Genomic DNA, 22,306 nt, shown 5'->3' on the forward strand with positions numbered 1-22,306 from the left:
TTACCTTGTCATCTTAATTTTACATATTTCTTTAACTCTTAAGCAGCTTGGTTTCATTATCTGCGTTTTGCCAACTTATTCCCTGTGAATGCTCCTGATACCACAGCTAATACAGAGAGACAGTAGATCATCAACCTTTTCAACCCCATTAGGGTCTCTTTTTCATATCCAAATATTCTCATCAGTGTATTCTCTCGATATGCCATCTATGGACAGATGCACCAACAAAAAAGGCTCCTCTAATTATATTAAATTTAATATAAATATATTGCCACTCTGTGTATACGCATACGCGTATGTAAATACACGATTCCCGCTACAATATTAAAATCACTTTCAATGAGATTGTCTTTGCATTTGAAAGACAATACTATTAACAGAGAATTAAGTAAATGTGTAGTTTAATTAGTGAAACGGTTCACACAAGTTATTTAGTTTCTCTGACTCACATTCTGAGTCAGGATATTTAATTAAAGAAGGTCAGAATTAAATGCCAAATCATTTAGAACAAAAGCCTTGCTTTGCTAAACAGATACATAAGAATAAATAAATCAGAAAATGTTATTTGTGGCGATGTTTTTTTGTAATGGAACTGGGTCGGAGCTCTTCACTCCCGTGAGCGTAAGGACAAGAATCCGCCACGCGAGGACAGCCGCTGGGGTGGTTTACGTAAAACCAACATAACCGCGTTTTCAAAACATCAGCGGGGAGAATTCTTTTGGCTTCTGCTCTCCGCTGACTAGTGGCTGTTTTTGCTTCTTGCCTCCAGTCGCGAATGGAAACCTTTGCATTCCTCACTAAAAAAAAAAAAAAAAAAAAAAAAAAAAATCAAAAAATGTTGTCAAAAGTTGAAGATAATGACCATGAGACTATATAATTATTACAGGACCAAAAACCGTATTTTTTATTGGTCCCTGAGAACAAAGTACAAAGTAGTTTGTGATACGGTCTGCTGGTATGGGCCATCGTGGGGGGGGGCGGTTTTCGTGAGGTAAGTCCCAAGTACGTTTGAAGGTGGTGGGGTCAAGTAAGGTTGCGTTACATAACCCGGGGTAGTAGCTCAGCAGCTCAGGCTACCCAAAGCTTCACCAGTGTAAAGGAGTTGGTGTCGGTGTGCATGTGCGGTAATGCGTCTGGCTGTATTAGTGTGAGTATGTGTGTCATGATTCGTTTGTGTGAATATATGTGTTGTCTGGCTGTGTGTGCACGTGTTAGTGCGAGTTCCCCTCCTTATAGCTGGCTCTGGATCGGCCCCTTTCTGCTGCTGCTATCTGCTAGCCTGCTTACCCGTGTGCATGCCGAATACACTCACCACGAGCCAATGCCAGTGCTGGCTTGTTGTTCTATCCTGCTTTTATAATTCAAAGTGATTGCAATGATGTTTATTCTAAGTACATGCAACAGAGAGCAGAGGCCGTGCTCCAGTTCTGCCATTGTGAGAAAACAACCGCTTGAATTGGTAAAAGCCAACCGTAACGATCTTACAACCACGAAGACCTGTAGTCTATGAAATCCATGTTGTCACACATAACACAAAGCTTTCTAATATCACAAACTGTATCACACTATTACAGTCAATAATCACCTTCAAATACTTGATGGTTGTTCCTTAGCAAAGTCTGTAAACCCCCGCATTCATTTTTTAACCTTTGCAAGGTTTCTTTGTCCAAATGTTCAGCTACCTCCATTAACGTAACACATCCTGTAAAAGATACAAAAACCGGTCAGAATGAGACCTGGAAGAATAGGACATTCTCTGTCAGCGAAGAAATAAAAGTAACCATGATCTGCTGCTACGCGTTTTATTATTAACCTATTATTTCCAGCTGCTTTCAACCACATCCAGGCGCTAATTTAACCAGCAGAAAACACCAGATCTACATAATTGTAGAGTAACTTTTTTGTATTCGAAATTAGTCATCTACAAAACCAACCTTAACATGAATACATAAAAGGCTGTCTAAAGATTAAAATACTCATACATAATAAAAAGAAAATAAAGGATTTTTATTATAGCCTTTGACTTAATAAGGAGGTGTGGTATTCTGCTATTCAATAGTTATAGATTAGATAGAAATACTACTTCTAAGAAGCATTTGTTTTACAACATGAGTGGATATGTACTCGTGGTACATTCATAAGGTGCACAAAGTAGAAATTTAAAGTTTATTGTCACGGCAACAATAAAATAAAAAATCACTTCATAATCTAAAGATTGCATAGAAATGTTAACAGATTACAGTAAAGCAGCACTTGCTACTTAAAAGAAAAGGTGGGGGCGTCCTGGCAAACAATCATATACAATTAATTCACCAACGAGAACCCTTACCTCCTCTATTCCACGCATCAACAATATTTTCAGTCTTTTCTTCTGCATCAGAGTTGAGCAATAAATTTGCTACTTGCAAAACTACTTTGTCTATGAAAGTCCTCGGGAGAAGGGCACAGTTCCGGACGGGTTCTACTTTTTCGCGGGGCTGGAAACCAGATAGCCAAACTCCATTTTCTGGCTCCAGATGCACTCGGGCAGCAGTAGAAGTAGTAGAACTTTCATCAGCATGGTCTACAAGACCATTACAATTTCCTTTGGTTTCCAGATGACACGGAGAAGCTTTGTAAGAAGATCCTTTGTTGTCTTCAAAGTGGCTCTTTATATATTGTTTTCTCTCTTGATCAATTATTCCTTCTTGAGATGCCAAGTATGTTCTAGACTTTCCAATCAGACACACCTACAGTAACGATACCAAGAAGAAGGGGAATCCCATTACAAATTGAGTAAAGTGCAGAAGCGGCAGATGTATCTAGTTTTATGCTTTACGTTTGGGAACAGAGAACACACATATCCCGAGAAAGTATTTATATTCTTAATTAATGGCACCTAAACTGAAAGCTCCTTCTTAATTATCATATGCTGGTCACCACAAAGCAATCATATTATTGATTTTATGGTCTACTGAATGTGCCTCACTATTCTCCAAAATCCACTAAAAGCACTGAAAAATGTTTCCTTTAATAAACATACCAAGTATTTTTTTTCAGAAGCCTGGTCACTACCGACATTTCGGGATAAGTGAAATGACCAGAACCTCCATAAGATTATACAATAAAATAACGCCTAAAAAAATTTAATAAGTTTATTCATTTTTTATTTTATTTATTGCTGAAACAAGTGCCAAAATACATTAATAAATAAAAAAAAATAACTTCCAAAATACCCTTTTGGTAGACGGAATCCTGAGACAATCTTCTTCTACGTTAAACCCACAGCGATGGCCAACTTCAGTTACAAAATCAAGATATTCCCTGTATTGTGTTTTCTTACTCGATTTCCTGTTGTATTTTCCATAGAAGCTGAAGAAGCAGCACGGCAGTACAAAGTAACAGCAGCTGTATGACGAGCTGAAGCAGAGGAAAGAAAGGAGAAAAAATTACTGTGTTACGACATAGAAAAGTACAAAAATGACACATATTATAAATATATATATACATATACACACACACATACATATATATATATATATATATATATATATATATATACACACATATACACATATACACATATATATATATATATATATATATATATATATATATATATATATATATATATATATATATATATATATATATATATATATATATATATATATATATATATATATATATATATATATATATATATATATATATATAGCAAGGGAGGTTCTCCCAAAATCCTACTACTACTGGTGTAGGCTTAAGGGTAGGGATAGGTGGGATCGGGGCAGCCGTGGTGAGATGGGGAGAGTGAGAAAAGGGTAAACAGAGACAGCCGTCAAGAGGAATGAGGGGAACTTTGTTGGATTTCTTGCCCTGGCAATTCTCTTCCTATTATATTTACTTCCCTCCTGTACTTTGTTAAACTATTTTATGAATTTTGTTTCTATCTGCAATCGCTGGCATTTTTCTTCCAGCCTACACTAGATGTCGTTCCTTGGTTTTAACAGATAAGCCTTGCTAATGTAATACACTATGCATTCCATCATGGCAACGTTATGAGCAATACAATGCTGCCATCAGATACATTTATAAAGAAACAAAACGTTCTACAAAAAGTACATTCACCAATGCCAAACTGTTCTGATTTTTAGGCAGGAGCTGGCTTAAGGCGCACGATGCAAGAATAGCTTTCATGCACAAGCAAGGCTGTTGACGCATAAATAAATAAAACAACATGTATTGTTAAATATTGTAGAAGCTAAATAATACATAGCTAAAAGTTATAAAGTGGCAGTTTGCCATGTGTCCATGCTAAGCCATCAGCAGTAACATGCAGAATAATCTCTGTTACTGTGTTTTCACCGGGGTCTAGGACTGTCTGATTATAAAAGTAGACTGAATTGAGAATGTTAGCTGCTCGCTCACAATATCTATTAAGGGGGCACGTTTCTACTGGGATTTTTGGGCAATTATACACTTTTCAGATTTTCTTCATTTTCTCAATGGTTTATTTTTTTAAACAATGTTTTGACTATATACTCCCTGTGGGGGAGGGGTATTTAGATCTCTCCTTCAACAAGATGGTAGCCCATGATGATATCACAACATCACCACAGACATCATTTATTTTAGTTTTCATAGTTTTTTTTTTTTTTTTTTTTTTTTTTTTTTTTAGGTGGAAGGACAAACTCAATTTCCTCCTCTTCTCGCTGTGATCTCCCCTGTATGGGATCACACTGTAAATCAGGAAATAAGGCTCCATAGCCCTGCATTTCTGATTGCAATGTTTGTGATCAGCCACTAGGGGGGTGGTAATCGGAGATCTCAGCATGGTCCTCCTGGGTATCTACCCCTCATCAGCCCTTCTGTTGATGTCTTCAGTGACCCCTGCTGCAACCGAGTGGGAACGGTTTGTTCTGTTCTGATCCGACAGACAAAAGAGATTCTCTACACAACAGCTGCATCTCGGCACCAGCCAACTCCGGTTCACCAACAATTAAAATAAATGAAGGGGAAATTGAAGGCCACGAATATGGTGCATAAAACGCAATTAATTTCTGACACACGTTCTGCCTTAATATATTCATTTTCTTCTTACCGAGAAGCAATGACTGGAAGCCACGGAGTAAGTTCATCCGAATGGTTACCAATTATCCAGTCAGTGTCTGGAAATAAATATTCATCACTGGGAATTATGGCACATTCCTTAGAAAAAGAGAAAAAAAAAAAAGAATATGTATGCATTTTTTAAATATTCTCTGAAAGAGGGCTATATATTGACAGAACAATAAAGGGAAAGTCCCTTTGAAAAGTATATTATGTAAGAAATAACTGTACAATACATTATCTTTGTGATTTTACTAAATGAAAATAAGGCAAACAACACAAAGCAAAGAACCCAAAAGTAGTTTTAAGACCTCACTGAATTCTTCAAAGGACAAGCAACTGTAATCCGAAGAAGTGTATTCTTTGGTAAACATTTTTAGACCAAAATGCCCCTAAACAGTTTGCTTTACTGATCCCTTCAAAATTTTTAAAGGTTAGGTCCCACAAAAAATATTTCTTTGGCCATTAAGTAGAGTGGTGCATACGGTAATGCAGTTTAGCATCGAAGAGAAGTCCATTTATTTCATTTGTTTCCCAATAAACTGCCTTTATATGCAGAACTGTAGACTGAGTGGCTTTCCCCGTACAAACTACACACAGAGTAATTGCGATGGAATATTTTTTTTTTTAACTCTTTAATGCCAGGATTTTTGGGAAGAACTGTAGAACTGTATTTTTGACTTTGGTCAGTCTGCGCCCATGTCCTCTTTAGGACACCTTTAAACCCAGTCAATTCAATTTACCTTACATTTCTGAAAACTAGACACTTCAGGGTATTTCAAATGCTCATTTTTTTAACTCATTAATGCCTGAATTTTTGAAAAGAACTGTAGAACTGCATATGCAGAGCTGTAGGCTGTGTGATATATAAGTGACTTTCCCTGCACAAACAACACACAGAGTAATTGCAATGAAGTTATATTTATCTTTTCTCCATAGCTTCATGAGTTTTCAGTCCTGCTGGGCGATTTAGATCGATCCATTCTATTGTTTACTGCATGCAGTATGACAAGGAGTTAAAGATGATTTGGTGAAGGTAACAGATGTCTCGATATTGAGGAATTGCAGCAACACCAGCTGAGCGAAGAAAGCGATTGTTGATCACTTTCTATGCTCCTTTAACCCCACAATGTTAACCATTGACAAGGAGATGCATTTCAGTGACGTGGCTGGCATGTCAACTGTCATCAAGGGGGTTAAAGGAGAAGTACCATGGGGGAAAAAATATTTTTCTGCTTGACCATAAAGCTTAGCGCAGTATGCAGTAGTGTAGGTTGGAACTGACAAAACTGGTCTTATCTTGTTTTGTTCCACTTAACTTCCTTTATCTGCAGACATGGAGGCGGCCATTGTTTTTAGTCACGTGATTTTGTGAGACTTTCCCTGCTCAATCACCACACTTAGCTGATTCTTTACAGCAGTTCTAATGAAGTCTGTTACTACACAGAAACTGATTAGTCAGAATGTGCGCCTGGGTGATTAAGACCGAGATATTCTATTATTATTATTAGTCAGTATGATGGCAAATCAAACATCAGAGTCCCTTTTATTTATGTAAATGTTTCTAAGTACATGAACGACCTATATTAAAAGGAGGACATGTGACAAGAGGCCAAAGTCTAGAACTAGAGGACCATGGGGCTCAGTTGTAATGTAAAGGAGTAGTAGATACGTGGAACAGTCTACCAGCAGAAGAGGCAGAGGGTAACAAATTGAAGAAATTCAAATATGTATTGCCTCAATGATTACCTTTATGCTGGCAAGACCAAAGACTGAATAAAGCTTTTGGGTTGTTTTTTTTTTTTACAGTAGGAAAACATGGGCAGACTGGATGCACCTGAACTGCTTTTTATATACTGTCAAATGTTTCTTGGCTGTATGAGCTCAAAATTTGTGCTGAAATTTTGTTTAAACTGTAACATAGTCAGTCATGTCAAGTTCTGCTTTAATGTTCACATTTACCAAAATCACTTCTTTAAAATGAAGCCCACATTTACATACCTCCAGAATGGTTTCTGGCCCATACATATCCCAGATTTTTCTTCTTCTTACATCAATGCCTCGACCGCGATGCTATAAGTGTGCAGAATAAAATAAGTAACTAAATAATGCAAGGCAACGACCATTAGTTACTAGTTGGAAATGCCACAGGTTTTTCATTCATGTTGGTACATTTGGTACATTTTTTTATGTTTTTCCAAATAATGAAAATGTTTTTTTTTAAATAAACAGCAGAAGGTGACATGCAGGCTAATTCTGTCCCCAAACACCAACACCAAGTCAAGATATACATAGAGTTTATCTACCCCTTCATTGGTCAAAATGTGCACCAGGAGTCCATTCCCGCATCCCAAATCCACAAAGGACTGCTTTTCATTCAGATTTTTTTGTAATCTTTCGTCTTCCCAAAGAACCTAAAAAAATTAAAATATGATCAGTTTGCATAAATTGTAGCTAAAATAATATGCTCAATAACTAAAATGATAACAAAGGAAGTGTTCTATATAGAATTTAATGACAGATAATCCATGAAATCTGTCCATTATTTCTGCTGTAAACACTTAGACCTTAATCGGCTCTTGGTCTCGTTTTAGATTCAGGATAACTTTATGCCTTTCCCATGCAAGTTTAAATGCCCTCACTGTATTAACCCCTACCACTTATCTACTACAACCTCAGTAAAGTCATTAGGAGAAATCTTCAGATCTGGCACTGTTGGGGGAAATATTTGTTCTAATGTATTAGTCCCACATATTTGTTGTTTAAAAATTGTAACTTTACAGGTCAAATTTCCTACCCGTGGGTTAATAAAAATCTGCAAATAAGCCAAGCATGTGCACTATGTGCAAATCACCCAACCCTGGCTTTGTGTAATATCGGTGCAACTGGTTTTTTAACGGCCGTCTACGTCATGATAAACAAACGTCACAAGCTTATATGTCATGTAAAGTTTACTTTACCGAGAAGGTGGTAGATGAAGCCTCCCAGCAGAAGTAGTAGAGGTTAATACAGCGAGGGAGTTTATACAAGCACGGGATAAGCACATGCCTTTCGGATTTAAGACAAAAACCAAGGGCTCATAAAGTTTTGACGTTTTACAGCAAACATAATCGGCAGACTGCTTCATATTCAGCTACATTACTTGTAAAGTAAAAAACCTTACCTGATCTACCAACTAACAAAAATCAAACAAAGCAGTGTATTAAAAAAATCTAGCTTGCAGGTTTAATTTTAAAACAATACAGCTCAATATATATCAGTCACTATCTTAAGTATAAAAAAATAGCATTACCAATAAATATGTAGCAATGGCCACATCCTCGTATACAAACTTCTCCGGATCCGTCACTTCAGGCCATACCTTGAAACCAAAGATGGATTTATTAATATAGCATGCATTCATTTTCCATAGACAGACCAGAGGGGATTAGGAAACCTTCACGCGAAGCGTCATTGCTTCTAAATTGCTAAACCAGACACTTTGAAGCAAACGCTTACGCGGAAAGCATTCTGTAATGTTCCACATGCGAGTTCTCACTGCCAGCATCCGGCTCTGTGATTTATCACGCAGCTTATTTCACACCATTCAAAGCAATGCTCCCCCCCAGCAAACAAAAGGTTAAAGAAATCACACTCCATACAGCTGCCCGACCCGAAAACACATCGAGCCAAATAGTTAATGCTTTTAGTTTTAATAACCCCTCTTTCTCGTGTACACAAAGAGCAGGGGGGACTCGGAGAATTCTTCCTACATTATTTCTTATGCCTGCGCCGACTATGCCTAGCGATTCATGAAAAACAAATAAACAAAAATATCTAAGTAGGCGAAACCTCACTAATAACGTCACCTGCAAAGCAAGCATTCGACTCCACTATACATTATGAAGGTCCAACCCGGAGAGCTTGGCCAGCCCCGTACAAGGTATAGTTAAATCATAGCTATTTCTTCTCATCATCCACTGAAATATACATGATGCAGGGAAAGCTGTGTCCTCTTGGTTGGAGCCACCAGTTAATGTCAGCCCTTCATAATAAACAGTGAAGTGACGGAGCGAAAACCAACACTCTCACGACAACCCACCCTTTAGGTAGCTAAAAGGTAACTCTCCAAATAATCTGGACTAAAGCCCTGTGTCCTAAAAAAATGATGGGAGCATTTAGTTCTACAGCTAAAGAGCTACCGGTTAACAGAATAGTATCCAAGCCCTGCTATAGAACCCAATATAAAAATAGTTGCATTTTTTTTTTTTTTTTTTTTACATCTGTTAATCTGTAATAAAAATAATAATATATATATATATATATATACTATAAAAATAAATAAAAAAGTGATAGAATAACTAATTTTCCTTGCAGAGTTTGATTTCAAGTTTAAAACACTAGAACTATGTAGCAGGGGCCAGCCCCATTATCCTGCAAGCAGGGCAGAGTTGGCCCTGCATAATGCATAGTTAAATCCAAAGCGCCAGTACTGCATTCTGAACATAAGTGTGTATAAGGGCCCTATGTTGCCTTTGGAAATCCCCCTAGGGTAAATTCAAATGACTTAACTCACATTTTAGTTAATAAACCCCAGAGATTATAGAATCTCTCTCTAAAATACCATAACATAGGTGATGCGAACGGGTCTGGAAAAGCCATACACATGATTGTAATATCACTGGTTTCCTGCCGCCGGGGTGTGAAACTACGAAGAGCTTCCAAGTATGAAAACCGGCATTAAAAAGATTCAAGACTATTTAACGATACGTTGTGTCGTGCCATTATTAGGAGAATAACATATATACCGGATAATTGTGCCAAATAAATCATATTAGCAGGCATTTTAGGAAACGGAATTGTTTAAAATTCCATTTTGATGCCTTTTCGGGGAAAATGCTCATTAGAAAGCATTGTTATAGCACTGGCAAGTACCTTCACCATATCTTTGTACTTCTCCTTGAGGCTCTGATAAAGCTTGCTATATTTATCTACGGAAACGAGGGAGAGGGTGCTTTTGAATTCACTTTTCTTGTCCTCTGTGGACCACTTTGTCAGCCGGGAAAGCAGCTCATTTTTCATCCAGGAAACTTTAGGATATACAACTCCATCAGCATCCCAGCTTTCCGAATATAACACGAAGAGGGAGATAGACCTTAAAGAGATAAACAAAAAAAATCCATGAATTAGAGAGCGAAATATTGCTTTTTTTTTCTCTCCAAAGAACAAAATGACCGATTCAGGAACAGAACACAAACAAAGGGTTTTATATGATCTTAAGGCAGCAGAAACATAGAATTTAACATCAGAGAAAACCATTCAGCCCATCTACTCTGCCCATTTTTCCTAATGTAAGGACTAAGATCTTAATCAGTTCCTGTCTTGTCTTAGCTTTATGCCTCTCTGTATATGTTTATCCACCATGTCTACTGGGAGGCCGTTCCATTTATCCACCATTCTCCCGGTAAAGTAAAAACTACAGAGCAAGCGACTGTCAGGCCAAGTAGACTGCCCAATACGGCACAGACCCACCAGGCATGTCCACAGTTGGCTTTTCACTATAGTTTCTACCCTATAATAAAGCCCTAGTAACGGACGCTTTACTTGTAGATTTTATCATATACGTGGCTTTCTAACCCAACTCAAGTATTTCTGTTTTAGCTAATACCTTTTATTTGGCCAACACATAAAAAGATGGAAGGTTTACATAAGCTTTCGGGACCTTCAGATAGAACGGCCAAATGTGTAACAAAAAAGTGTTTGTCCTTTAAGATATACCCATGTTCTTTCTGTATGTCTGATGGGGAGGGGGGCATCTGAAAAATACATACGAACAGATCTCCACATCATAAAGAGTATGAATTAATGCTAATATATGCAGCCCGGAACCTCTTGCTCTACAGTTCTCACCATTCATCATCTTTGACATGTTCAAGACGGATTTGATAAATGTTATTTTTCTTCACCTGCAAATGTCCCTGGTTTGGCCCTTCCAAAGGTATAAATGTCACACGCCTGTTGGGGATATCTGAAAGAAATAAAAAAAAAAAATATTAAAAGAAATTTCCAAGCCACACAACTAAATTATATATCAGAGGGATTTTGTTAAAATTGTTATTTAAGGGCACAAACCAAAACATCTTTGTGCAGAAGTAAGGGGTTAAAGAAATAAAATAAATAACACTTTAGGAAATCACGTCTTGGGGTTGCTGCAGTGGCAGCGAAGCCGTGCTTGATGTTAGTGCACTCGTATTGTTTGAATGCCCGATTGTATAATCAGGCTTCCCCACTGATGCCCCCTGTTGGTTGATCACGTACATTGCAATTAGAAATTCAAGACTACAGGAAAGAAGAGGAAGAGTTTCTTATTAAATAAAAAATAATAAAAAAAAAGTTAAAATTACAAAAAAATATTAAAGTAATTAAAGTAAACTAGTGGAAAAATGGGGAATATTTTATAAATGTAAACATTATTAAAAACACCCCATCAGTCAGAAATGTAGCATTAAAAAATCCACATAAACCAAAATTTTAGTATGTAAGGGAGCCTTTTACCTTTCCAAAAGATAAACACCTATGAACGTAGCTCATTACAATGACACCTGACCTGTGGAAGAACACTTTTTTGATCAATCAGTGCCAAGAATCATCGGACCACACAGGAGGAGCCAAGTTTCACATTCTACATCAAGTACGAGTTTTTTTTATTTTTTTATTTTATTTTAAAAAACACTTTCAAAATATTTCCTTTAATGAACATAAAAGGGTTAATTCAATGCTACATTTACTCCCCAAAAAACACGGTAGCCTCATCAGTCTAACTAAAATGTGCCACTGCGCTGGGCAGAGCTTCCCAGCTTAATGGAGATGAAGTCCTGGACTAGCACTCACTTCTATACTGATGACCGACACGGCATGTATCATGTGGCTGCAGCCCCGTGTGGCTAATCACTTCTTCTGCACGGCAACTAGCCGGGAACAGCCATGGGGGGTAATTTGCAAGGGCAACATTGTGGAAGTTTAAAGGGACATCTCAGCTACAACATGCCTCAAAGTGCAAAGGGAATTTAGACTAAAAATAAAAAATAAAAAAATTAGCACATCTTTCCAATTTTCCTGAAATTCACACTAAAAAAAATTAAATAAATAAAATAAATAAATAAAATAAAAAAAAAAAAAAAAAATCAGGAAAATTGAATTTTACAACTGGTTGCTTTACGATAAGCAGGTGTCCATTTAGAATCAGTACCGGCTCCTGGAACATCCAAAGGTAAATACATTTGTTGGGACATTTTCTCCCTTCCGGCAAGGATATGAATAAAATATTTTCACCCGTGTAACACAAAAGTATCTTATGGCGCAAATAAAAAATATCAATAAAAACACCAATATTTAAGGTCAGTGCATGTAGATCACAGATACCAAACACACAATGGTCAGGCTGAGACCAAGCGACTCTGACGGACACTTTAGAGCCCTCTTTGGACACCAATGTTATATTTATATGCCTGTTAGGCAAGTGATTTTTCTTTCTGCGCATGTTTTAAAATCCTGACCATATTCACGGGGGTTAAACCCTAAGGTACCCCACTACAGGTATCCAGAGAGGCTACAGATTGCAGGAAAGTCTTGGTGGGTTTAAAAATAAAAGCCGTAACAATGACTCATCTTCACAGTAAACAACACAGCCTTGTTAGAATTACATCACCGACATTGGGGCACTTATCCGTAAGGGTGACCTAAGCAATATACGGCTACGCTGTGTATCTGGGTCCCCGAGATAAGCGTTTAGGTAGCAGTTATAGGGTTTTGTAATCCACATCTACTGGGTATGCATTGATTTTCCAGGATTATGCATCTGCAAAGTGGAGCCCACAAAAGGGATGGCTAAAATGCACATTAAAATGCATATGATGTGATCACCATAGCAACCAAAGGAATTTCCCGCTGAATTCACATTTTGCACCAAAATTCCTCTTGCCATCCCTATAGAGAGATATAGATTGGTCTGACTGCGTACCTTGGATCACTGCTTCTCTTTTGGGGGCAGTTGAGGCATAGTGTGGGTTCGCCTTTGGGATCAGTGTCCGCAGGATAATACTGGTGCCCAGGCCTGCTCCGCTCTCCCCGTAGCCTCTTATCATATCGACCATCTCCTCATCCTCCCCCGGACAGGACAGAGCGGAGAGAAGGTCTAGCAGGCCCCTCAGCTCCTCCGGCTCACATCCTCCTTCCTGCCATGTCTCCTGGATGCTAGATCCACACAGCCTCTTGTTAAGCACCTGTGGTTTTTCCAGCCAGACAGCTATGGCCGCCCAGAACCCATCAGGAAGAACAGAATTTGGATCCCTCACACTCACAGCACCCAATTCCGGCATCATAACACACCAACGTGGGACAAATGGGCGCACGGCTATGACGCAAGCGACGCGTAGTTGTGACATCTACAGAGAGTATCAAGCGCACGCCACCCGGGATAGTTCCAAGCAGCGTCAACTATGTGGTTGGTAGAACATTAGAAAGGAGACAATGAACAGGACGCCAATGTTAAAAGTAATTGCTCATGAAGCAAAGGAATGTAGAATTGGATGATATATTCCGTCAGAAATATGGTCGCCTTCGTCGGATTTGCAGAGGTTCCTCTAGTGTATAGATCTCTACGACAATTTACTGTCATCTCCATAGAAACGGCTTGATGTATAGGTGAGCGACACAGCCATGATGGATTGGGGCAAGCATACGGAAAGTGAATGCACTGCGGAGAAAACAAATAATGCAGCTGACTGAAATTTACATAACAGCCTTTATGCTTATATATATTATGCAAATAATAACTATAATAAACAGTAAACAGATCAGACTCGACCTGGTTTATATTACAGGCTTGCGTATTTTTTTAAGTCTGTACTGGATAAAGTAAAATATTAAACTCACAAGGCAAAGAGTATTCTGCATGAGATAAGCTGTCCGCTGTAACTTTTACTTCCATGATTGTTTGTGGCCTGTTTCCCAAAACAAACATGGCGGAGCCGGCTCCTCCCTTAGTTCAGCCCTTGTACTCCTGCCCCAGTGCTGGCTGTCACTCTGTTACTCCGAGCACCTTGTGCTGCAGTTCAGTGTCTGCTGTCGGTGAGCTGGGTAAGTGAGCGAAATTCTGACCCCAGCAGCTCCTTTTTAGATTTGAGGACATTTTAATATACAGGCCAAGGGTTAAACATTAGGCCAATATTATGATCTTGGGCTGACACTGAAGAAGGCCCCATTTATTGAAATAACTAAACCAAAGAAGTGTGGTTTTGAGGCATAACATCTTGATTAGGGAATACAGTGAGACAGCGGCTCAAGGGGTTATGCCAAAGAGTTTCTGCAGCAGTTGTGGCCGCACTCCCCTGGCTCCTCCGATAAAGACGTGTAACCCTGTAAGGCTCCAACTTATACATCACGCCAGCCTACGAAACATATAACCCCCGTATACAGATACGCCGCTGGCAGGAAAATTTATGCGTCCCTGGGCTTTAAATAAAAAACAAACATACAATATTTAGATTATTCACTAATTATGTACCAAAGCTTCCTTATTTACCTATAGTTCTAGTTGGTTTAATAAATGTGAACAAAAAAGGAAAAGGATTTTAAAATTCCATCTTTGAGCCACAAGATTCAAACAAAATTTATATTACTAATATCATGTTAAAAAAAAAACACAATTTTAAAAAATATTGTGCTGTTTTCGTTTAAAACAATGTTTCAGGCAATTACTTATTAGTAATTTGAATAAGACAAAAACTCTTTAATTGTACGGCTTTGTAGAAAGCAGTAGAATGGCTCGGTCTTAATCACCCCGACGCTGTAACTTACAAAAGTCTGTGGAGGAAACTGTTTCATTGGACAAACAGGGCTGCATTAGCATTGCCATAAAGCATCAGCTCAGTGTGATGATTGAGCAGGAAAGTCACCCCAATTATCTCATGACCGACCACAATGGCCACCTCCGGGTCTGCAGATAAAGGAAGTTTATTGGAACAAAATGAGATAAATCCATGTTTTTGACAGTGCTAATCTACATGCTCTCCCAGTTGCTCAAGGAAAAGGAACCCATGTTTAGGAAAGAGGGTATCCGTTTTATATTTGGTTACTTATGTTGTGTAAGTCATAGCACATAAATTGACACTGCCATTAAAGGAATAATATAATATCACAGACACCCTCACCAATTAAGAATGCATATTAAAGTGTTTGGGTACTTTAATATGCATTCTTTAAAATGTAAAACAAAATGGCATTTCATTCTGCTGATTGGCTGCTTGAAGCATCCAATCAGTGGCAGGAGAGCACTTCTTTTGAACCCGGTGGGAGCTCTTTCTGCACATGCTCATAGGTGGTCTCATTAAACAGCTTTAGGGAGGAGGACGGGGGGCATTCTGCAGATGGGGGGATGTTTGTGACTGGCACCACATGGTAGTTTTAAAAGGACTGCTCAGCTGTCATATGCATTGAGTCCATGTAAGGCTGGCGTATCCCTTTAATATAAGGTGCTTTTTATCATGACCTGTAAGGTAGTGAGGGTGAAAGTTTGAACCGCATTCCTCCAAACACTGCGGTGCCCGGATTGTCCCTTTGCCCTGAATTCCTCCTCCCCGTTATTGTATTTGTGTGTTTTGCAAAGCTTTTCTCTGACAGCAAATAACAGCAATAATAATACTTACAGGCCAACAGTTTCTGACAATTTGTCTGCATGTCAGATAAGTAATGCAGGTAATTGACCTAAAAGTCGCTGCCTTGATTTATTTAGTATATTAAGTGGATTGTGTGTATTTCTATGCATTAATTCTAGATTGTCAGAAGTAGCAGCGCAGTGTCATATTGTATTTTTTTTTATTTTTTAACTTATTTAAATAGCTCAATGGGGCAAAGTGACATAAATTAAGGACTTTGAAGCTTTGACCTGATAACACAGAAATTTATATTGCATAACTGTTTATCAACATATCAGTATCAGCAAATAATATTCTGTTGAAAATTAATCTATATTGTCTCTTAAATAAACACAATGAAGCATGTAAAGTAGAATACATTTAATGTATTTGTGTACATGTATGTGTACCCATGCCTCATGCTTTTGATTAAAAACAAGGCAAAAAGAAATCCCCTTTAAGCTATTTTTCCAATGTTGCGTTAGGGGGGAAATTCCTTCTTGACACCAAAAGGCATTTCTCATCGGACCAAGAAGCATTAAAATATGTTTTATTCTATCATCATTTATAGCCCTGTAGGTTGTGCTTTAATAAAAAAATATCCAGTCTCTTTTTGAAGACATCTATTGTATTTGATAGGACCACCTCTTATGGCAGTCAATTCCATACCTTTATTGTTCTTGGGGGTGCCACACTGGCACACAGAGGTCCATGCCTCCCGGAAACGCCCTCTCTTTCAATGTCTCCCTACCTTCTCTGGTTGACTGCTTCTGTCTCCTCCGTCTCCTTTCCCACAGCTCTGCTTCTCCTCTTGTTCACCTTCTTCCGTCTTCTTTATTTGTCTGCTTCTCCTCGATATCAGCTTCATTGACCAGGCCTCCCACAGTACATTAGCGAAATGGCGGAACCATGGCTCGCACCAGGTGGGCGACCTCTTCCCTGTTTCTCCCCAATTGGAGGGAGTATGCGCAGAGGCTCTGCCCCTTGAGCAAACACTCCATGAGGTCTTATTAGGGGGAGCCGATTCCGAGGAGAATCAAACGAAGAAAGGAGGCAAATGAAGAAGCGGTGCTGCAGGAACATAGACGTGTACACTGAAGCGGTCAGCGGAGAAGGTAGGAAGACGAGAGAGTGTGAGACATTTCTGTTATTAAGTGGGTCACTGTAGAGTTCTTTATTTTGGCCCAGTACATATTCATACAATGTTATAATATCCCCTTCTAAGAAGCTGTTTTTCTAAAGGATATAGACGCAACTTTTTTAAAGTCTTTCTTCATAACTGAGATCTTCCAATCCCATTAGTCATTTTGTAGCTCTCCTTTGCACCTTTTCTAGTTCCACAGTTCTAGTCCTTTTAAAGACTGGTGTCCAGAGTTCCACTGCATGTTCAGGGTGAATTCTTGCCATTGACTTATAAAGAGGCAAATGATACCCTCCTCCCGTGAATCAGTACCTCGTTTTATACAAGCCAATACCTTATTGGCCTTTGCAGCTACTGACGGGCATTGTGCACTGTTGGGCAAGGCTAGCTCAGCTCTTACAGGAGAACATTGCCAGTTCTGTCCTTTCATAATGCAGAGTAATATTATTTATTTCTTTATTTAGCACCAACGTATTATGCTTCTCACAATACATATATTCAAGGGGGTCTGACAAACATAGAACTGTCATAAAACGATGCATTAGGTAAGGAGGGCTCTGCTCACGAGCTTACAAGAAATTGAAAAGTTTAACTCTCGTACGTTGTGTATAGGAGGTAAGAGCTAAAAAAAACAAAAAACTATTGTTTACAGTCTTAACTATACAATGCCTTTGTATTAAATAAGCAGGTTAAATAACGTTATTAACAGCGTATTGCACACCATGTCCTTGATAAGTATTGGGGCTGTGTTAAAGAATATATTCAGATATCACGTTTAAAAACCTGTGCTATCATACCAACCAAAGAAACAGTTTTTTATGCTGTGTTGATTAGACCGCTTTTTAAACCTTGCACCAGAAAAGACATTACATCTGCGTCCCAGTCACCTGGTGTGTGTGTGTGTGTGTGTGTGTGTATGTGTGTATGTATGTGTATATATATATATAATATCAATTTATACTCAACCCTAGCATATGCATACCGCAAATCCTATAAACACCTACTTTAGGTATAAATATTGAGGATGCACTTACATTCTACATAATGCTTACCCATCACTACATTAAAATCTGTTTTTATATGTTCCTTAGGCAAGTGCCTCCACTGTAGTACATTATATATATATATAAATTTGGCTTGAACTAGTTGTATGTTTTTGACATTTTTTTTATGAATTTTTTTTTTTTACTTTTACTAACTTCTTGTTAAAATTGGATTGATTTAAGTTTATCAAGCTACATTTGAAGAGGGCACAGTCAGATGAAAAAGTTTCCTTACTTTCACAAATTTTCAAAACACTTACTAAAGACTGCAACTTTTGTAGCGCAAGCAAATTTTGTTTGAAAAAAAAAAAAGCTTTATGTGCACCTGAGTTCCTTTAAATCTCTCCTTATGCTTAATCATTTTTAAAAAAAAAATTCTAAGCCTGATGACTGATTTATATGTTAAGATGACTCGGATGTCATCTTGTAACATTTTTATTTTGAGTAATTGACAAATATTTGATACAGGCTATGAAAAAACAACTGTCTAAATCAGTCTCTGATTGAATGTTGCCAGAGGCGCATTATTTCTATGGTAATTTAAAGAGTAAGGGCAGAGTCCTATGCCAAACATCACGAAGCAACTGATTAGGTAAACAGTTAAGGGAAGCGCTCGTGATCTGCAAGCGCTTGTTTCGAATAGTGATCATTAGTCTTCATTTGACATCGGGGTGTAACTAGACGCCTCAGGGCCCGGGTGCGAGAATCTGTTAAGGGCCCCCCACCCCCTCACCCCCCCAAAAAAAACATGATTTTTACCCAACAATTTTTTTTCAACTAATTCAACAAATTCAATTTACATATTGAATCATATCTGTAAAAAAATCAAAGAAAAAGGGGCGCATGTACAAAGGGCATAATCCAGGAGTGTCCAAGTTTTTTCTGCAGTGGGCCACTTCATCAGAATTGTATACGTGCGCGGGCCGCACTCATTTTTCACTGTGACAAAAAATATGGCCTTTAATAAAATATGCAGATTAAAATAAAGTAAAATGACACAAAACCTTTACTCTTCCTCTCACTGATTTCTGGGCCTAGAAAGTTTTGCGACTACAAATTCAGGATTCCCTAGATTTATTCTAGGGATGAACTAAAATGAAAATTCTGGACCAAAACATTCAGGGTTCACTTAGCCAAAACCGAAAATGGCCCCCACCTTTAAAAATAATAATAAAAACTCACATTTTTAATAAAAGTAGGTAACACACAACTGGACAAAATTAGCAATATGACTTGGCAACCAGTAAATGCTGGTACCTAGGCATGATGGGACTGTGCTCGCTGTGATTGCTTTTAACAATCACACTCCTATCATGCCAAGTCAGCCAGTACATGCTGGTACAGGGTGGCTGTAAGTGATGTGCAGACCCCATACTGCTGGCAGCATCACTACACAAGGGGGGCAGCTAGCTAGGTTTCAGCATGTACTGGCTGACTTGGCATGATAGGAGTGTGCTTGCTAACAGTAGTCACAGTCCCATCATGCCTAGGTTCCAGCACTTACACATCCATCCAGTAAATGCTGGAACCTAGGCATGATGGGACTGTGATTGCTGTTAGCAATCACACTCCTATCATGCCAAGTCAGCCAATACACGCTGGTACAGGGTGGCTGTAAGTGATGTGCAGACCCCATACTGCTGGCAGCATCAATACACAAGGGGGGGCAGCTAGCCAGGTTTCAGCATGTACTGGCTGACTTGGCATGATAGGAGTGTGATTGCTAACAGCAATCACAGTCCCATCATGCCTAGGTTCCAGCACTTACACATCCATCCAGTAAATGCTGGAACCTAGGCATTATGGGACTGTGATTGCTGTTAGCAATCACACTCCTATCATGCCAAGTCAGCCAGTACAGGGTGGCTGTAAGTGCAGACCCCATACTGCTGGCAGCATCAATACACAAGGGGGGCAGCTAGCCAGGTTTTTAGCATGTACTGGCTGACTTGGCATGATAGGAGTGTGATTGCTAACAGCAATCACAGTCCCATCATGCCTAGGTTCCAGCACTTACACATCCATGCTATCACACACACACACTAATTTATTCATATAATCATTCATTCACAGATTCATTCCCTCAATCACACACACTCATTCAAACACCCTCCCCACCCCCTTACCTGCACTGCAGCTCCTCGATGCCGCGTACAGACTTCAGCAGGGGGCGCGGCCTCCCTCTGCCTTCTCTGCTAAAGCACAGAGGAAGTAGGATGTCACGTGAACTCCGCTTCCTCTGTGCAGTCCAGAAGACCCTCCCACAAGTAAGTAGCAGGGCTTGAGGTGCGGCTCGCATAAGATCGGTTGCCCTGGCTGCCGATCTTACGCGGGCCGCACCTCGAGGTCTCGCGGGCCGCATTTGGCCCGCGGGCCGCATGTTGGACGCCCCTGCCTTATTTAAAAAAAAAAAAAAACTGAAAAAAGATTTCAGGCGGCCCCTTGGCTTGGGCCCCCCTGCCGCCGGGGCCCGGTCGCAGTCGCGACCCCGGTAGTTCCGCCACTGTTTGACATCATTACCCAGAATGGCTCTGTATTCTGTACAGTAAAACATTGGACCTTTTGGTATGGAACCAGTGAATCCGTTTTAGAGTGGACTTATCTATACCACACCATCGTGTTAAACTGTCCTACTCAAAAGCGCATGAATTAAGTGATATACAAACATATACGCACAGATTATTATTCAGTACTAAAAATTAATACAATGATGTACCACCATAACCCCCTTTACGAGTGGCGGTTAGAGGCGAGACAGAACTACCTACCTTATGTCATATTGCAGAGCTCTTCTCCAGTATGTTGCAAGGTGGCCATGTGGAAGCTTCGGTTGAGGTCTTTACTGTGTGTGCCCCTTTCCCGCTGTCCCATTACCACCTCCTTCCTTGGCACATCTAGATCACTCAACGATCACTCACAGCAGAAGTGGTAGAATTTACTACAGTGAGGGAATTTAAATATTAATGGGATAGACTAAGGTAATCTAGGAGAAGATCAAGGACTGATTGAGACCAGAGTCTTGCATCAGGAAAAATGGGCAGACTAGATGTGCCAAGGAAGGAGGTGTTAATGGGACAGCGGGAAAGGGGCCTCTCCATCACCACCATGGGCTACTATCAATTCGCACTCTACCTTTTATTTAATTCGGCATGCCTTGAACCATATATTGTATGGATGCACGGCTGATTGTATACAAAGGTTGGAAATGGCTAGTTGTGCCCACTACTGATTTTAAATCAAGCCCAGTGTCGCTTCCACATTCCGTAGATGACATATTGTTGACCACTAGATGCTGACCTTAACAGGTTATGGCATTTCATTTTCTAATGTCATGTAGACTTGTGTGTTCGCCGGTTAAACTAACAAGTTTGTTCCCTTGTAAAAAGCCTTGAGGATTTTCACACAGAGGAAATGATTCACTTTGTAACCTGCACTCAGAGTGAAAAGAATGATTTATCAGCTTCAAAATAAGCTTCCATAACTATAGCACTGGGGATTCATACCCATACCCTATGGTCATTTCTACACTGATCACAACACTATAGTGGATTTCAGCATTACCTCTAGATTCACACAGTAGGCACTCGATTTTTTTATGCATATTGGAGTCCATCTTGAAAGGACTCAAGTGTATTTTACTATTTTATTATTGGAATTAATAAAAAAGAAATCTCATTTTCTAACTGCTCATTTGTCTGCCTCTAGCAAACTATGTACCCATCGTATACACGCTCAGTTGCAGTCCCATTGAAACCAGAAGGAGTAGCAGCAGCCAATTGCATGTATGCTAGCAAAATATCAGTGTTCCGATAGCATAGATGCGATTGGCTACTGCTCAGCTCCCATTGACTGGAATGAAAGTTCTGCTGAGCATGTGCAAGAAGTGTACATAAGAATGCTTCCTGCCTACAGAAAAGGCAGCCAGGGGGAGGAGCTTAATGAGACAGAAGATGCTTTCTAACTAAAGAATGCCTTCACTGTTATTCATACATCATGGACTGAACGTGAAATTAGAGCTGAAATACTACTTTAAAGGGACACTCTAACAATCATATGTACTTTAATTCGTAAGATGGCTGACAGACCCCTCCTGCAAATACATGGTGTGTGTGGGGGGGGTTGTGACGAATACCCAAATATATTTGACCCTTTCCTGACCCACAGTTCTTTGCATTGAAGGAGATGTGTTTGGCCAAACACATCTCCTGGTACATGATATAATAACCACCAGTCAGGTGCATCAATGGCTCAACAAACAATATGTGTGGGGGTATAACGAGACCCCCTATCCATGCAAAGAAAGCTCACCCGTTGATTTCAAGCAACCAATCAATGGCACCAAACGCTGGAACACTGAGGGG

General features: G+C 39.3%; 2 protein-coding genes across 2 annotated transcripts in view; one reads left to right on the plus strand and one right to left on the minus strand.

The window, feature by feature from the left end:
• Positions 1-384: 384 nt before the first annotated feature.
• Positions 385-13,564, minus strand: TRMT44 (tRNA methyltransferase 44 homolog). The gene is made up of 11 exons (XM_053458237.1): positions 13,088-13,564; positions 10,978-11,095; positions 10,003-10,222; positions 8,381-8,449; positions 7,395-7,502; positions 7,090-7,161; positions 5,081-5,187; positions 3,216-3,399; positions 2,330-2,729; positions 1,586-1,702; positions 385-797 (listed from the first exon to the last, which is right to left on the minus strand). Exons 1-11 carry the CDS (start codon positions 13,509-13,511, stop codon positions 562-564), a joined length of 2,055 nt encoding a protein of 684 aa, XP_053314212.1. The 5' UTR covers positions 13,512-13,564; the 3' UTR covers positions 385-561.
• Positions 13,565-14,121: 557 nt separating this feature from the next.
• ACOX3 (acyl-CoA oxidase 3, pristanoyl) overlaps positions 14,122-22,306 on the plus strand; it is a 39,775-nt gene continuing 31,590 nt past the window's right edge. Inside the window, exon 1 of the mRNA XM_053458236.1 lies at positions 14,122-14,205. The gene's annotated coding sequence lies outside the window, so the exon portion shown is untranslated. The remainder of the gene's footprint in view (positions 14,206-22,306) is intronic.

The sequence above is a fragment of the Spea bombifrons genome, chromosome 1 (assembly GCF_027358695.1).
Source record: "Spea bombifrons isolate aSpeBom1 chromosome 1, aSpeBom1.2.pri, whole genome shotgun sequence".
Classification (NCBI taxonomy): domain Eukaryota; kingdom Metazoa; phylum Chordata; class Amphibia; order Anura; family Pelobatidae; genus Spea; species Spea bombifrons.

Coding starts and splice junctions, on each gene's coding strand:
- TRMT44 (XM_053458237.1), bottom strand. CDS start 13,511: ATGTCACAACTACGCGTCGCTTGCGTCATAGCCGTGCGCCCATTTGTC. Junction 5,188..7,089: donor GGCCAGAAACCATTCTGGAG/GTATGTAAATGT, acceptor TCTTTTTCTAAG/GAATGTGCCATAATTCCCAG. Junction 2,730..3,215: donor GGATTCCGTCTACCAAAAGG/GTATTTTGGAAG, acceptor TCGTTACTGTAG/GTGTGTCTGATTGGAAAGTC.